Here is an 18,226-nt window from a genome sequence, read left to right on the forward strand (position 1 = left end):
CAGTGACTTAATTGTCATTAAGAGTACTTAGTGACATTAGTTGCTATGTGTTCCTGTTATTGTGTCCAACCCCATTAATGACTTCTTACAAATCAGACAGTGATTTATTTCAATTTGAGTACAATTAGGTGATTCTATTTTCATGTTGATAACTAATTGATCATTTCAGTTCATTATTAAGCAAAAATACAATTTTGTCTTGGTTGAAGACTCATGATGAAGACTTAGCCCTATGTGTGTGATTTTTTTTACACTTTATGTGTCTGAATGTACTGTGAGGTGTCAGTGTGTTTGCAGTTGGAGGTCAGGCAGGTCATTCACTTATCACTATCATTTATTCAGACAGATGGAAGCCCAGCGGCAGACTCAGGAGAGAGAGTTAAGTGCTGGTTGGATTTGATCACAGGCCAGCGCTGAGTTCAAGTGTGGCTACACACACAGGCATCAGACTGAACCTCTCAATTATCTCTGAATGTTCAGACGCGAATATCATGTGACAGGCAGCAAAGTATTTTCAGATACACCTGCTCAGGTTTCTCCTCACTCAGTGCTGAGCTGTTTCGGTGGAGGAAGTGTCAGAGAAGCCGGCCAGACGTGAGGATCCTTCTGCTTACTACAGTCACAGCTTCACAGGAGCCACGAGTGCAGCTCAACATGACCAGTGTTGCTTTTGGAGACACTGAATCACACTGCTCAAACTCCAGTATGATAACATCATCCATACCAACATAAAAGTTTCACTTTCAACAAAAAATTATCACCTCAAAATCTAGTTCTGGAGCTTTTGATCATAACACATGATCTTCATCAGTAGATAAAGTTTGCCCAGTTGTCATGAAGGGCAAAATAATAATGTATTGCTGCTGTCACATAAAGGTTTTCAGGAACAAAGAGCTCATTTGTTCAGTTTATGCCATAAATTTGGTTTTATAGTGTTTGTTTTTTGAATTTGGGCCGAGCTCTCAATGCCACCTTTATCAGTCACTGGAGAAAATCCTTATTTAGCCCACAAGCACAGCATGTGCCCTGCATGCTTTATCTGTGGTCCAAACATCATAAAAGTGTGTGATGCCTGAAGAAAAAGCACTGATGCATCAATGCACACTATCAGACAGTGCCTGCAGGACTGTGAGGACTTTGTCATATATAAAGAGTCAGTTCACCAAAATCTTTTTTTTTTTTAAATTTTTTTTTATTTTCTCACTTATCTCTAGTGGCACTAGACATGCAGATGATTTGTTTAGTGTTTGTCCAGATTATGAGACACCTGAAATGTCTGTCACAAAAGTGGATAAGTGTAAATAAAAATAGAAATACTTCCAATGAGAACTGTTGACAGTGGGTTTGGCTTGCAGAAAAAGTAGGCAAGAGCGCTTGCAGGGGTCAAACTTTTCCACCGAACCAAACGCTGTCCTGTTCTGTCATTTGAGGTCGTGAAATATAACTGACATCCTGACCATCCAGCATTCAACTGCACTCAGACAATCTAAGAGCACATTGATCAGCACGGACCAAGTATACTTGTAGTGAACAATGCCGCAAAATGTTGACACAGAATGTGAGCATTAATCGAGAAATTAAAGGAAGAGTTCACAATTTGTCAGGTAACCAAATGTACACTGAAAGAGTTTTTTTTTTTTTTTTTTTTTTTTTTTGCTGTGATCATTCCTCCTGTTCATACTGACCATTAAAAGATCCCCTTCATAATTTGCTTTCAATGTAAGTAATGGGGGGAAAAAAACCCACAGTCCTTGTTTTGTTCTCTGGACTGAGTTTACCTGTTGAATGATAGTAACAAAAACTGGATACATTTGTGGAGGGATCAAGGACTGTAGATTTGTAGATTTTGTCTCCCATCACTTACATTGAAAGCACATTAGGAGGGGATCTTTAAAGAGCCAGTATGAACAGGATGAGTGATCACAGCGAGGAAAACCTCTTTCAGTGATCATTTGAGCACCTGACTGTTGTTTTAAGATGGATTTGAAAAACTTTAAGCATATGGATTTGGCGTTTTAAGTTCTCTGAATCTATATGTGACGCACTCCAGACACACTGAACATACTGAATGTTTCAAATGTTGCAATGGCAAATTTATTTTAATTTAATAAATTGCATACTTGAAAATAAATGCTGTATCTGTGGATGTGTGTGCTGAAAGAAAATAGAATGACACATTTTCTCTTTTCAGTTGATTTTGTATTTTTTATTGAATAAATGATTTAAAAGGTAATAACAATGTTTAAAACTACATTATCTTCACAGCCATTGCTTACATACTCAGATAACCCATCTATATATATTCTTTCAATCCCCCCACCCCTCCCCCCACTTTTCTTTTGCAATTTTTTTTCTAATTTCTTTTTTCCTTTTTTTTTTGTATTTGTTTGTTTGCTTTTTTTTTCTTTTGGAGTCATACTATCATAATAAATGCCCATTTCAAGTCTCGTCACACTAACAGCAATTCAATAGGAAAGGAGGAAGGGTCTAGCTCTATAGGGGATGGATTTGAAGTTCCCAGTTCATATTTTTCCATCAACATTTTTCAAGTTACTAAAGCAGAGAAAGAAAGTTCCAAAAATCGAACGGAAAAGAAATAAAAGTTGGTATGAGGAGTTACACCAGGCAACCCTCCCAGCCCATCAGGCCACTGCAACAGAAAAAATTCATTTTGTACAGTGACACGTCTTAGAAGTCAGTGTCTCAAAAATTCAGAACATAGAAAACCACTAAAATAATTTTGAAACTAGATCCAAAATATTCTTTTGAAAAGAATTTATTTTGATGTACAAAAACAGTCATTTTCTTTTTTTTATTTGCTTTTATAGTTTTTTTTTTATAATAAAAAAAGTTTCAAACACAAGTTTATTGTAGTTCTTATTTCATTTGTCATTATCATTATTATTATTGATTCATTTATTCTTTTTTTTTTTTTATTCATCTATCAGTGCGATTGTATACCAGTGCAGCTACTGGGTCCAGAGTAAAGAAAACAGGCTTTTTCATCTTTAATGGCATAAAAAATAAGGAAAAATCCATCTTTTATACAAAGTATAACTGCTGGTCTTTAGGGAAAAAAACATTTATAAACCCATAAAGCTAGGAGGCACACCATGGGATTTTCATTTTTGTAAATTATAGCAATAATACTAATACTAATAATAATAATAATAATAAACAAAACAAGTAACAACAATTTGCAACCATTTTAAACCATCCTTGATGCCATGAACGGCTTCAGAGACAGACTCAATGAAAATTCATTGAAAAATTGGGTTGCTTAATAAGTCAAGACAGTTGAGAAATCGCACACACAAAAAAAAAAGACATAAAGAACATTTTGTCAATTGCAGGGGTGTTTTTTGGAAGGACAGGAAGCCAGGCCTGAAGAGCAGCATTTGGGCATGGCCGCTGGCATCTTTGGTTCAGTCGAACATACGAAGGTAACATGAGCTTGAGCATTCCACCACGTATGAGAATGACCACACAAGGAATGCTGAGGCTGAACTCTAACCCTGGTATGGAACCAAAACACACGATCTGCTACAACAAACTACACATGTCGTTCCATAATATCCCATGAGGTATCAATGCTTTTAAACAGTTCATCAGTACAGAAACAGAACTATCGTCTGCGTGTTCTACGTAAAACATTAACTCCCAGTATAGGAGATGCTCATCTTCGACTTAGGACCTTTCTACTGGTCAACAAATCAAACCATGCCTTTTCAGAGGTCAAACGGATTCAGCAGCTAGAGGAAAACGGAGGATGTGCTCTGAAGAAAAAAAAAAAAAAAGCAACATCCGACCTTCCGGGAGAGGCAACGATCACTACTACTGCCACTACCTACCGAACGACGCACACATCACACCTTGACAAACTAGGCCATGAGGTTGGGCCACAGTGTGGGGGAGTAATCGAGGGAAGGAGGTTAACGTGTGACTTCTTGTCCTTTCAAACCTGCAGGGGTGTTGACTTGCACTGGTAGGAAAAACAAAAAAAACACCTGTTGAACAGATCTGCATATATCAAGGATAGTAAAGGTAACACATGTAGGATTTTCTCTTAACATATCACCGTTAAATTGCAGTAACGACCACTGACAGTACATTCCATAGCCCCTATGACGTGTTTGCTGCTGGGACTTGTCCTTCTTCATTATATGTGAAAGTATCTGTTTTTCCCATAGGGAACTGATCCCAAAAAAATCACCCACACTGGACATTATGAGAGCTGGGGCTACTATGTATCGGTGACAGTCACATCCATCAATATTAAAAATGTGCCGTCATGACCAATTTCACAGCAATACAATAAAAAGAGAAAATCTTACATGTAGCATCTTTAAGTATGATATGATCGATGAGTCCGCATGACCAGTCACGAGATGTGACCACCCCAATATGAGGTCCGATAGCACCATATTTGTCTTTTAAATCTCTTAACGGTTAATAAGAGTGTCTAAGCCATAGATCAAGCATATCATGGATAAAACCATAGGTCTCATACTCATACATACATGCAACAAAATACATTGCATGTGTATACAAAGACATATATGTAAAAGAGCATGGTCAATTTGGTTTTGCAGCAGAGAAATTCAGGTTGTGCTGTATTAAATGGACCAGGAGATGAAGGCCTGACTGCTCCTCTTTGAAACGTCATGAAGTGTGTAGTGTATTTTTCTAGAGGCGTGAAACTGTCTCCCCGTGGTTTAAACGACGCCACAGTGCGCCAAATTATTTTAAAGAGAATGTGTTTATGAAGAGGCTTTAAAAAAAAAAGAAAAAAAAAAGCAAATATTGAGGAGCAGCAGCTGGGTAAGACGTGAGCAAAAACAGGAGACTGCAGGCATACAGGAGCCCCCATATGTCTAAGAAAGTATTAGCAATAGCATTCAAGTGAGGAAGACACCATCTGGGGTCCTCTCCTACCCTGTGGTGTGAAGATGGAAGTGGGAACAGAGCAAACCACGGGACAGAGGAGCACTCAGGAGCAACATCTACTGGTCCATTACTTATTAAATCATTCATTTAAGGCAACACAACTTAAATCTGGGTCATTTCGGGTTACTGTGGATGGAGTGCCAAAAGCCCTTGACATTTTGCATAAAGAAAAATAACCTGTCAGTTAGTAAAGGCTGTTACAAAGAAAGTTGTTGGTCAAGTAACCTCTCAAAAATTCCAGTTAGCAAAACCGAACCCAAAACAAGCGGATCACGTGATGATCCTCGACAGTTCAAAACATTCCGGAGAGTATATCCGACTAACCTAGTGTGTGTGTGGATGTGACTCACAACAAGTAATATTTGGATGGGAAATGGCTTCTTAAGTCCTTACAAAGCTCTGGCTTTTTTTATTTTTTTTATTTGTAGACCTCAACTGCAAGCCGCCCCCGGCCCCCCGTGCGGAGATTCCGCTCAGACTAATTCGTCCCTGTCTGCTCTAACTTACTGCCAAACAGCTGACAAAACAGACCACATATCAAAACATTTCCTGCGCCGGGGACACGCAGATCAAACGGGATCTCACTGAACAGCAGAGTGTTAGAGGGGGACGGCTTCGACAGCTAAATCCACGAGCTGCATTACTGCAACTCAAGTTTCAGAATCTAAAAAGCACAATGACATGCAGTTCTAAATGACACAAACATGTTGATTACATCACTTCCTTTGTGCGTCAAGTGGTGTGTCTTCATTCAAAATGACTATTTTTAATACATCATACTTTGTGGACGAGTGACAATGGTTAGCTATAATCCGAAAGGGCAAGACAATGATTCCACAAAGACGCAGGCAATATACACCAGACATCAGACAGATGGCTGAAACCGCCGGGTTCGACGAGTATTCAGTGATGCAGCCTTCGCCTGAGGCTGGCTGGTCTAAGTTTGCATTCAGAGGTTGAACACCCCAACATGTTAAGTGGCACCAAATGCAAACACTTCAAGCCAAACAACTGACCACTCTTACAAAGTGTGGAATAAAAAGAGAATATGGCTTTAAGTAGTTATAGCATGTCCCTGTCGAGTGACTCCCTGCCAGTAAACTCAGAAACCAACACACATTTGAAAGCATGCACTTGTTTTTTTTCTAGGGACCTGTAGTTACGGCTGCTCCCCTTCTCCAATACGGGGAGCTCAGACCCACTTTACAAACATAATCAACAAATCACCTGCACAGATGTGATTATCCTCAGACAAAATGGCTTCCTCCGCAGTTACCGTATATTTGAAAAAAGTTTAACCAAAAAAAAAAAAAAAGGGAAGGAAGAGGGAACGCCGCTGTGAGCTCTAGCCAAACAAACGCAGTTCAGGGTTAACAGGTTCAACCACAAACACTACAGATACTTGGGGGGGGGGGGGGGGGGGGAGGTTTCTAAAATATCTCAGTGGGGAATCTTTAGGTTAAATCCAATTTCTAATAGACTTTACTGGTTTTCATCTTGTGGCAGACCAATGTCTATATCCACACACAGAAATACACACACACACACACACACACACGATTGTGAGCTCAAACAATAAACAAAACCAGCGAAATGCTGGTCAAAGAGCATCGCAATCCTACAATCTATACTTTGGAGTATACAGATCCCAGTATATATAGTTCCTACTACAACACTACAGTTTACAAGGCTAAAACAACCTCAACAGTCAACCTTTTTTTTTTTGAGAGGAATCAGAATAGAGACGACACAGCCTTTGAGAACTGCAGTTGCCTTGCTACATGGTATACATAATGTCTGGATAGTAAGATAAAGAAAAGGAGGAAAAAAAAAAAATTAATTTTCTTAGTAAATGTAAAATTGTAGCAAAGCCTAAACAATATAAGCGCAAGACTAATCCACTGTAAGAGACTTCCTTCCATCCACAGAATCAAACACCTGATTAGGTTTGCTGAAAAGATTAATAAAATCTAGTATTTGTTAAATTTTCAAAAATATGAATGAAGGGGGTTATAGATATAGGTATACATATGCTGCAAAAACTTAACCACAGGCAAAGAAAACGAAAAATGTGGATTTCTTCCCATAATCAAATGATGCTTCGTTGCCACCCGTTGCCATGTCAACGTCTGGGAGACGGCCAGCATGGCAACGGAAACTATCATCATAAAATGGTACAGTAGTAGAAATAGCTAGACCAGGAGGGGGCAGGCTCTCCTGGGAAAAGGTCCGCGGAGAGGTCCAATGATTGGTCATGCGGCTCGCTGTCAGGAATAATGGTTGTAGGGTGGTAGAGGGTGCCCAATGCCATTCTGGTAGTGATGGTGCTGGCGGTGGGCAATGTACTCTGCATAACCCATTGTCATCTTCTCGCTACGGTACCTGGAAATGAGAACAGACGTGTTGGTGAAGGCTAGCTGACCCCTCGTGTCCTGTTGGGAAAGCTATTATCAGCCACAGTCTGCACACACTGTGACCCTGTACAGTTTAAGTTAGTTTAACACAGATGAGTCAATACTAGACTTTGGAAGCTTCAGTCAGAACAACAAACATTCTTAAGGATTTTTTTCTTAAAGGGGAAGTATCATCAGCACATTTCCAGGTCTGTATTTACATTGTGGGACTCTTACTAGAATATGTTTGATTTACAGTTCAAAAAACTCATTTATCTTAACCCCGCCCCCCTCCTGATGAGTCCACTCTGTTCTGATTGGTTTGTGTCTAGAAGCTGCCCCCTACAAACAGTAGTAGTAGGATTTCGCCTCTTTGTCTCGCTCTTTATTCAAAATGTCAACTCCTCAAATACACCCGTACATGTTCAAGCCTGAATCTGATCGGAAATATCCAAGTGGAAAATGTGAACAACCCATTAAAACAACCTCAGCAACGAAGACTACTGTGAGCGAACAATCTGACGTCAGTTTGATGGGAAAGTAGAGGTAACTTTGCAAACGAAGCATTCAGAGCAGATTGAAGCCTGAGCTTTTGACTTGCAGGGAGCATTTTTACATATGTTTACCTCGAGTTTTGGAACTCTGACCATGTTTAACATGGATAACAGTATATAAATGACAGAAAATCACAAAAAGTGTAATGTGTCCCCTTTAAACAAATAGACTGATAATAGATAAACTGATAAAGGAGGTGAAGTTTTGTAAAGCTCCACTGTGTGACAAATACATGATTAGGTCAAATTTTCTCTTACACTTTATGTACATGGACGTAAATGACAGTATGTGGCACACAGAGAGAAAATCAGTGATGTATTACTGTATCAGCATGTCTGGAGAGCTATACTGTAAGTGTCATCTTACCTGGTTAACTTAATGGTCTTCCTGAAGTCATTTGTGATGGGAGCTTTGTAACCTCCCTTTCGTAATAAGGAATCTATGGTTTGAATGTGGTCCCAACCTAGATAAAAAAGGGAGTTAGAAATATACACAGTCTGCTTATTTGAATAAAAAGTAGATGAGGTTAGCTTGTTAGAAGCACAGGAAGATCTCACCTTGCTCCTTTGCAACCTCTGGTAGGTAGGTGGCGGTGCGCTTTGATCCTTTTTCATTGAAAAACTCTATCCTAATACCGTGAACACCCACCTAGGATTCAAGAGAGGAATGAAAAAGAGATCATGTATATATAACTACATAAATCTCTCCATCCAACAAAGTTAGCTGTAAAAACATTTTCTTGTGTTACATAAGGTTAAACCGACAAATAATTATACCACATTCTTAGTCCATCTATGCTTTCAGGTGCCATACCAGAAAAAAAAAACAACTCAAAAAATGTGGAAGAGCTGCTGTGTGTCAACAGGAGAAAGAATGAGACACCTCTGAGTGAACTTTTAAGATGCTGTGAGGCACCAAAAATTCTAAATGGAAAGGATATTATTACCTCCCAGTCAAGGTAATCACCGACGTCTTCAAAGTTGGTGAGAAGAGACACTGAGCAGAAGAGGCGAGGCAGCTCATCCCTTGTCATGGGGGGGAAGCGGCTGTCTTTAAGGGCACTGCAGACATACAAGCACAAAGAAGACACATTAAAAAGTGGTGATTCGGGAAAAAAAAAAGTTATCACAGTCGAGTTTTTAAAGGTGCCATAGTTTAATTTCTATGTGGAGGATTTGAAAATGTCTGACACTGTGGTGTGGTTGCAACATGAGCGTGGCTGCTCACAGCGGCTCAGTGCTGTTTTTGACATGTGTGTCTGTACACAATACCAGTAATGCCACATGAGGAGGAGCTGTGTGTGTTTACATGTATTTGACAAGTCAGCTGCCCTCAGGTCAAGAACTGCTGGAGGGAAAAATTCCACACCAGGTGTCTACAGAGGACCCTGTTTACATGAAGAGACCAACTCAGACTTGAGTCTGAAAATTAATAGTGCAAATGTAACTACCAACAGTACAGAAGTACCAAATAAAGATTTAGTTACAGCTCTCTTCACACACACACACACAAACACGCCCATTTGTGCCGCCTCTCTTTTGTTAGACCAGTCATGTCATAGCTTACATGACATTTAGTAGTCAGTAATTACTATAGTAAATATTTAATTCCCAACTGAAACACCAGTCCACCAAAGCCAAGTAGTGCCCAACCTGCCTTGGGAAGGAGGTCAAGGAGACCAGCAGGTGACACATGCTTGACCCAATTAGATCAACCACCAGCATGGGTTTAACTTATGTCACTGTCTGTTGGTCTGGTAAGAGAATAAAACCGTCCAATAAAACTACACAACAACTCTTTATTATCACAGCCTTACATTTTTTAAATTAAACATCTTTACAATAATCAAACACATTACAGATATGGCACATATGGTTATCAATACATTTCATTTATGTCAGTGCCTATCCTTTTGATTCAATAGTCAGGTTGTGAAGAAGGAGAACGATTTTAGCAGCTTTCTACATCAACTCTATTGTTAAAAACAAATTGTGTTGCTATGCTTGCACATGATAAGTGCTGTTTGACTCTTAAACAAAATTGCTTGCACATGTACATCTTAACAACATCATAAACTTTTAAAGGCATCCTGTCTTTTCTTTTTTTTTTTTATATATAATGGATATCAAAAACTAACTTAAGGAGATTAGTAACTCTTCTTTGAATATTTTTTGAACTCCTAGGACCTGGGATGATAGAGAAACATGCTCCGCTCACCGTTACAGCAAGCTACACAAATGACACAGAGAACAAAAATAAATCAGAAATATAAATGAAGTTTTTTTTTTGCAGTCATGCACAGTTCTACTATGAGTGCTGAGGGCGAGTTACTATTACTGTTAAGACAAAGTTGCCCGTTAACGTTCTTGATTTCAATATGCTGCGTCACTGCTCTGTCACAGCACTTGTCTAAAGCTTTGATATATAGAAAAATAACTCGGTGTTGTTGCTCACCTGGTAAGGGTGTACTCCCTGAGTCCTGAGTGCAGATTCATGGCAGAAAATGTACCTATACAACCCCTCAACCGCTTGTCTCTGCCTATTTTCCATGTGACAAACAGCGGGCTGAAAAGAAAGAACAAGAGACCAGGTTAAAGCAGATCAACTTTAATTATGCGCACAGCAGATGTTTAATGCAGGTGATGAATAATACTGTTGAAATACTTTGTCTTCAGATTATTATATCAAGCACAGAGGCATAAATGTCAGGCAGCAGCACACATAACACCCCACTGATTTGGATTTAGTATGTTCAGTTCTTATCACATTAGGTAAAAGTGGCACTAATGTCTTTCACAGCATGATGGATCAGCTTCCATCAAAGACTGCAGATTTTTGTTCATAGAGTTGTGTTATCTGTCCACTTATGACTGGATAAGCAGTTATTTTAAAAACAACAACTTTCTACCCTTCATAGAGTTAAAAAGGAGTTTCCAACTTTGTGCTTTTTAAATGGTGAAACAGAAAATTAGCCTGTAAATAAGCCTCGGGACAAGCAAACCGATCACATGAAGATACTTAAATGGTCAAATACAAAGATTCATCACATGTCCGTGTAATCGTTATTTGAGCTGCAACGATTAATCGATTAGTTGCTGACTGTTTTTATGATTGATTTGTCATTGAGAAATTTGTATTTTTTCCCCCTAAAAATTTTCTGATTTCAGCTTCTAAAGTGTCAATATTTTCTGGTTACTTTTTATATATTTTATATCTATAGTATCTTTGGGTTGTGGAGTGTTGGTGGAGACAAAACAAGACATTTTAGGACGTCACCTTGGGCTTTGGGAAACAATGACTGAAAGTTTCACTATTTTCTGACATTTTTAACAACCAATTGATTAATCGTGATAGTAATCAACAGATTAATTGATTATGAAAATAACTGTTAGTTGCAGCCCTAATCATTATTCATAAGCAAAATGTGTGAATTACTTTTCTCAACAATGAACAACCCAGTTCAATACTATATTACGAGACTGTTTCTGATCATTGCGGAATATATGATGTTATATTTAACAGTCTGAATGCCTCTTTCTGCCAAAACATGACTTTGTTGGTAGGAATCACGGTGGATCAGATCCAAATTCAAGTTTTTTGTCACGTACACATAAATTGCACAGATACGCTTCAATTTTAATGAATACAGCTGTCTACATCGGTCACATCATGGCTCATAGTTCAATCAAGCTTTACATGCATAACTGTGACCAAAAGTGTATTTTTATGCTTCCAACTTTTGGAAGTCATTGATTATTGTGTACATATTGTGTACAGTATGTGGGTCTGTTTTCCATAATAGATCATGATTACCATCAAACACGTTGGAGCCTTTTACATCAACACTTTGACTATATCCAACCCATGATATGCATTTGAATTTAATTTTACACTTTAATCTGTCACATGACAGTAGCAAAATACACATTTTAAGACAAAATACAGTATTTTTTAGACTCTTTAGAAGTATTTAAATGTGATCCTTGTCAATAAGTCACTTCAAAGTTTCTTCAACCATTTTAGGTCGATAACCTGAATTAGTCAACCATGGTTTCACAGCGTCTTGATGTAAGTAAAGCGGTCGCAAAGTCACACGCTATCACATTACAACGCGTGTTTAAAGGTGGAGTCAATATGTTTCAGCGGAGGGCGCAGGAGTGCGGTTAGAGACAGAAAATATACATTTATTTTTTCCTATGGTAAAAGTGGTCACAACACAAAAAACTCATGCTCAATGAATGTTTCAAAATGTTTAAAATAGTGGTTGGTACGTCTATTTATCACTGTCACAACGCATTTTTGGTTAAATTTAGCTATTCAGGCTGCTAAGTACTTGGCAAGAACCACCTTTTCTTTGTTGGTTGATGCTAAACTCAGTTGTTAGTTTCCTTTCATTCGACAGTACACTTACCCCTGTCAGACAAAAGCTGCTGAAAAACGACTTATCTGAAAGGTTGTCTGACCGTGATATCAGAGACTTTTAATACATCTAACGTTACCATTAAGTTAATGACTACAAGCTCATTAGTCCTGCCGTTACTAAGCTAACGTAGCTTTAAGCTAACAAAGCTAAGCCTAGTATGTGGCAAGCCAGAGTTCATTGAGGGTAACTTAAAAGATTAAGAACACTAACGTTAACTTTTGATGTTTTATATTTTAGTGGTTTAAATTGTCTATCCTCGCTCGTAAAAGTGGCACTCTTAAACCGAAAAAATACCGATGTTATCCTGCTCGTTCCAGCCTCTTTCTTTTAACGCTAAATGTTAGCGGCTAGTAGCAAACAGGCTTAGCTAACGTTAGCCAGTGTTAACAAACAGTATCGTATCGTATTAAATGTATTTTTCGCCGAGTATCGACGGGAATTTTAAAATTTAAAGAGTACATCATTCAGCGGTAGGTGACATAACTTTATGACACCGCGTTAAACCATTCATTTGTAATGTTTAATGTAAGGCTAGTTTTAACCGCAGGCCAGTGCAGACAAGGCCCGGATTCCAACTTCGCCAAATTTAAGCTTTTCCTGTTGAAATTATTATGAGTGAAATGTTGTTTCAGTGTGACAGTTAGTGTTCTCAAAGCTGAAGCACAATCTAGAGGCAAAGCCCATCGAGTGTGCCGCAACAGACATCATTAGTTGAGAGAGCACAGCTTTGTGCTTTGACGTGCAGCAGGACAACAAAAGACAGAAATACTCACTAGGGATCGTTTGTAAACCTGGGTGTTCTCGGAGGTTGGTATCCGTACAGATGGCAATAAAGCACGTCGAAACAGAAGCAGCACATCTCCGCGGAGACGACCATTTTTCTGCCCCCACTTCCCGAGCCAGGTCCCGGGCTGAGATTCGGGGAGAGGCCGGATGAAGTGTAACCGGCCGGGGCTGGGGACAGAGCGTTTGTGCCGCCGCCGCTGCCGCCACTACTGCTGCCGCCGCCGCTAACGTTACCTCCGGGTCCCCCCAGGCCGTTGGCTCTGCTCGCGTTCGCCGCCGCTGCTGCCGCTGCAACAGTCGCGGAGGAGCCAATCCCCAACTCCGATCCACAATGTCCGGTTCCTGCCACCCCGCTTCCCGCCCCCACCCCGCCGGGACCCCCCGACCCGGGCGATCCCGACAGTTTCTGCTTCTTCACCCCGCAGCACCCGGCCGCCATCTTGGAACAATCTGCACCGACACACCGCTTCCGACCCATAACCGTCACCGCGGGAAGGGTGGGGGGGAACGCCGACCAGACGTAGAAATCCCACTGCGTTGATGCGTATGACGGACAATACTCCACTTTCACTCTTTTATTTTTTTGTCGGACGACGAAATAACCGATGTGGTGAGAAGACTGCAATGTCACCCTAGCGTTGCCTTTAAAAATGCGTGACTTCGCTACGCAAAATCCATAGCTTGACAAGCGTTTTTTCCTTGAGTAGTCAGCCAGTCCAGCTTTGGACAACGGTGTTCCCAGTGGATCACCGATAACGTCAAGTCCCAGTCAAATATTCACCCCTTCCCTAACACGACACCATCCGAGGCGATCTCAATAAGTTCCCCACTCAAACATACAAGTTCAGGGAGTGCACAGTCCGAGCAGGCCGCAGATGACAGTATCCAGGCGGTCCAGATGTGAAGCCGACAGCCAGTGCGCTGTAGCCCCGCAGCACACCTCTCCAAGTGGAAGCCGGGAGCTGGAGTACGCAGGACCCATAAGCTTCAGCACAAATTGCGCACAATGCCTTGGACAACGTAGCGTCTCATTGCACCAGCTTGTTTGCCACTGCCTCACGGACTTCTAATTACAGAACAGGCCCAGTATGTTGGAAGTCCAGACGCTGGGGTAACGCAGAGTAAAATGGCATCTGACAATGCGGGGCTGGCATGGCACAATGAAACGCGTCAGCGCCGAGCAAGTCATTTCAGTAACGTTAGCCCACAGTTTGCACCTGCATGATGTCTGCTCTTGGACCTGGTTGATATAAAAATCTCAATAACACCCCCGCGTCAAATGTAGAGCTGAAAGTTTTCAGCGTAGGTTTGTTTGGAGGTTGTCATCCGTTTATGGGGATACATATAGAAGAGCATTCTAGTCCGTGAGCCGTGAGAAATCCTCCGGGTTTGGCCGCCCTCGCTCCGCACCCGTCTCTCAGCTGCTACCATTCAGTGCTGTTCGGGTAAAAGCCCTGTGATCAGTCCGTGGGCACGCAGGCATCGGTGTCGTCGGCACGCCGGAACCGGATTCAGGAAAATGTATTGCGCCCACTTGCTACACATTATGCGTAACTTCTGGGGTATCAAATGTGCAATTCAGAAGAAATATACGGTGCTCTGAAAGCGTGCGCGCTCATGACGTTTATGCGCGCGTTAGCGTGCGTGCATGAAAAAGTATCCCTGTCTATTAGATGACCAGACTATTGTTTTTCTCTGCGCTTTTTATAAATTTCCCACTTAATTGTAAATAGATGCTGAATTGATTTGTCTGTATTTCACTGAATGATGTGTCCTTGAAAAGCTGACTATAAGCACTCTCTCTCTCTAAATAGTCCCTGAATAAGTAATGTGTCATTTTGTTTTCACTCTGAATGGACAATATGTCATTTTATACACATCATATCGCTTGTTTTCAGGGCTGCTATTAGACATATAGGCCTCATGGCCACAGCTCATCTGACCCTAAAACAACAGATACTAATCTGCAGCAAATGTCGCCTGTCCAGCTCCCGTGCCTCTTAGTCAGAAATGATTTAAGAGAGCGATGAGCATTGTTTAAATGTCAGTGATACACATGTTAGGATCAGCTGATGATGATCGTGTCCTGACTCATGATGCTGGGCAGAGAAAATGAAAACACTGTATGCCTGATTTAGTGTAATGTTGCCGGGGTGGGTTTCATGGGTGCAGGAGATCTTGATTTTTAGATGTTAAACCTGCAGCTCATGGTGCTGGGTTTAGGGTGCACATTTATCATCTAAACATCTAGATATTTAAATCATTAAATTTATTTAAGTTTCCCTCCCCTCCCATGCATTCATAATACTGAGGCCCATATGAAATCAGACTCACACACTCAGATCTAAATTTGGCTGACTGCTGAAGTCAGTCTGGAAGCATTTTCCTCCTGTAATACATATTCAAGGCTCACAAGACTTTGACAGTTGTTTTTCCCATACACATTTTTCAATTGAATTTATGGGGATTTCTTTTAGATTTGTGGTCCAAAACTTAGGCAAAGCTGCATACTTTGTAAAAAGAAAAAATGAGAGGCCAAAACAGTTCATAGTGTACAAACGATCATCAGACTTTAAACTTATCTGATTCAAGTACCTCAGAGGACGGTGCTTCCTCGAAGTCTCTCTGTTGCCCAACATTTAAAGTCTGGCTGGCAGTAGAGAACAGGGTGATTATGATAAAGTTGAGCCTAATATCCTCAATGCTATTTGCTTTATGTGTGGTGTTGATTCTCATAACAGGACCAGTGCCAATGAAAGTGATGTAAATGTCTGCAGTACCGCAGTGCCAAAAAAAGAAAAAGTGCTTTTATTAAACGTTACTATGCATTCAGTGCCCACCAGCATTGTCTTTACCCCCATTTACTCTCAAGTGCAGACACATTTGAGTTCATTATCTGGGTCAGAGTGGTAAGCAGTAACCCATAGACACCCCTCTCTTAAAGTGCCTCATGCCTTACACAGCATGCAGCCTCAAGCCTGGTTTAAAATTTACAACTAATTATTGTAGGCCCTTGAAGATACTGCATAGTGGCTATCCAAGCATTCGCCTGGTAACAGCCCCCTTGGGCAGACTCAAGTACATTTTAGGATAAACAACATTAGTTAAAGCAAAGGTTTGTCGTAGCCTTAAATCATCATTCTACTGCATTAATCACTTGGACAGTCCACTACTCTATTTTCTGTAGAACTTTGTTGGGAAATTAATCTGGAAGGCACGGAAATTGATACAGTAACTGATCGGCTGACATGCTTTTATTTGTTTTAGACTAATTATGCTTTTGATTGCATTGTATTAAAAAGACAAACAGACAACAAAGCCCTTGAAAATGATTGCACCACTTCTTCCCAGATTACATCCATCACCTGTACTGTATGAATAGTAATATGAATGTAAAAGCTGTAGCAGCAGGGTCAACACTCATATGGTTTTCATTATCTGAGAAGGTTGTTCTGAGATTATTTAAATGGATGTTGTGGTACTGTGCAGACTAAAATAGTGACAATAAAATGTTGTAATATGATATCTGGAACTGTCAAACCATACATGTCATTCTACTTTAAAATATGAGTGAACTGAATAATATGGAACATGTCCTCACTGGTGGTGACATTACAATAAGATATACAATATTGTGGCTTTATCGTCACATTCAGCATCTGAAATTTGCTGTGTCACAGTCGCTCTATTTAAAACTCAGCAGTCAAATAAATAGCGCTGTTAAGTTATGGAGTCTATAGATTAATCAGCTCTTATATGGAATTTGAGCAAAGTGCGAACTTTTCAATAACAAATATCTGTACCTGAATACTCAAATGCAACTGATATACAGTAGATTACAGTTCTTTTGATCAGACGTTAATTTTCACAGATAAAGGCGAAACTCCATTATAGATCGTTTAGCTTAGCAGAGCATGAAGCTGGTATGTACACACAGCTTAGTGCAGCCGAGCGGACTGTATTCTTGACAAAACCCCATTCATGCAACCATTGGATTTTAGGTATGGGTGATGTCATTGCAATGCAGTCCCCCCCATCCAGATTATCTTTTGAAACTACAACAGGAAAGGGGCGAGCAGGCTGAATTTCCTCCCTTTCCAGCAACTGTATAAGAATGTGCACTGCTGTTCAAGGTCTGGGTGGGTTTAAGTAAGCCAAATGGGCTGGGCTGAGGGCGTTTATTGTTCCTTCTGTAATCTTCCTATTCAAGAAAAAGTCTGACGTGTAATCATTATTTAGTGGATATACGTATATGGAGAGAATTGACTGGTTTGTTCCATTCATTCACTGTCTGTTCTATTCTTGGGAGCAGGGACAATCTGGTATGTTGTTATTAAGCCTTGTGGTGGAATTTCCCGCAGCGGCAGGACTCCACTGGCCTCTGAGACAACGTGTGCAGTAGCTGACTGACAGAAAGTGAGACACAATGAAAATTCAAATAGACAGAAAGTTTGGTAAAACCTTACAGGCACTTCAAAAAGTCAGAAAATACAAAATAACACTATGATTGGACTGAATGTGGGGTCAACCACATACTTCTTGGTTGAGAAGGAGTAGAATATTCATGATATTTTTACTTCTCGCAAGCACAAAATGGCCATAGATATCAGTAGGGTTCTGGTAAATCCACACTAATGACTATTACTTCTCTCTTCTCCTGCTGGGATTCATAGATTTCAAAACATCACTTATCAAATAATATTGAATTTTTGCACAAAATCTCTCCACCCACTGGAATTGCAAGACCCCCCCTGCCTTGTCACAGTTTCAATGTATATCGTTAATTATTGTGTGTAATATATAATTATTGTGTATTGTTGTGTATGACGTGTGTTGTCTTATATGCCAGTGCCAAAGATAAATTTCCATTTCATGTAAATTTAATGGACAATAAAGTAGTCTGAATCTGAATTTCAACCACTCTGTGATAGGTGATAAAAGATAATCAATGTGATGGTTATAAATGCCAATGACCAGTATCTAGACATTTTATTACAAAATTTTGCAACATGCTATATCACATGCCCACGAAATACTTCTGTGTGCTCTCACAGCTCATCCATTCATCCTGTGAAAATGTGACTTCATTGTTTGTACGTGGGGTTTAACAGCATCTGTCACA

The 18,226-nt window shown here is 40.1% G+C and overlaps 1 protein-coding gene across 1 annotated transcript; it reads right to left on the reverse strand.

Moving 5' to 3' along the window:
• Positions 1 to 2,969: 2,969 nt before the first annotated feature.
• On the reverse strand, positions 2,970 to 18,136 carry ammecr1 (AMMECR nuclear protein 1). The gene is made up of 6 exons (XM_042430259.1): positions 13,092 to 18,136; positions 10,350 to 10,460; positions 8,842 to 8,956; positions 8,453 to 8,543; positions 8,262 to 8,358; positions 2,970 to 7,329 (listed from the first exon to the last, which is right to left on the reverse strand). The coding sequence occupies exons 1-6, from the start codon at positions 13,580 to 13,582 to the stop codon at positions 7,215 to 7,217; spliced, it is 1,020 nt and encodes a 339-aa protein (XP_042286193.1). The 5' UTR covers positions 13,583 to 18,136; the 3' UTR covers positions 2,970 to 7,214.
• Between the last annotated feature and the right edge of the window lie 90 nt (positions 18,137 to 18,226).

This window comes from Thunnus maccoyii, chromosome 13, assembly GCF_910596095.1.
Source record: "Thunnus maccoyii chromosome 13, fThuMac1.1, whole genome shotgun sequence".
Taxonomy (NCBI): domain Eukaryota; kingdom Metazoa; phylum Chordata; class Actinopteri; order Scombriformes; family Scombridae; genus Thunnus; species Thunnus maccoyii.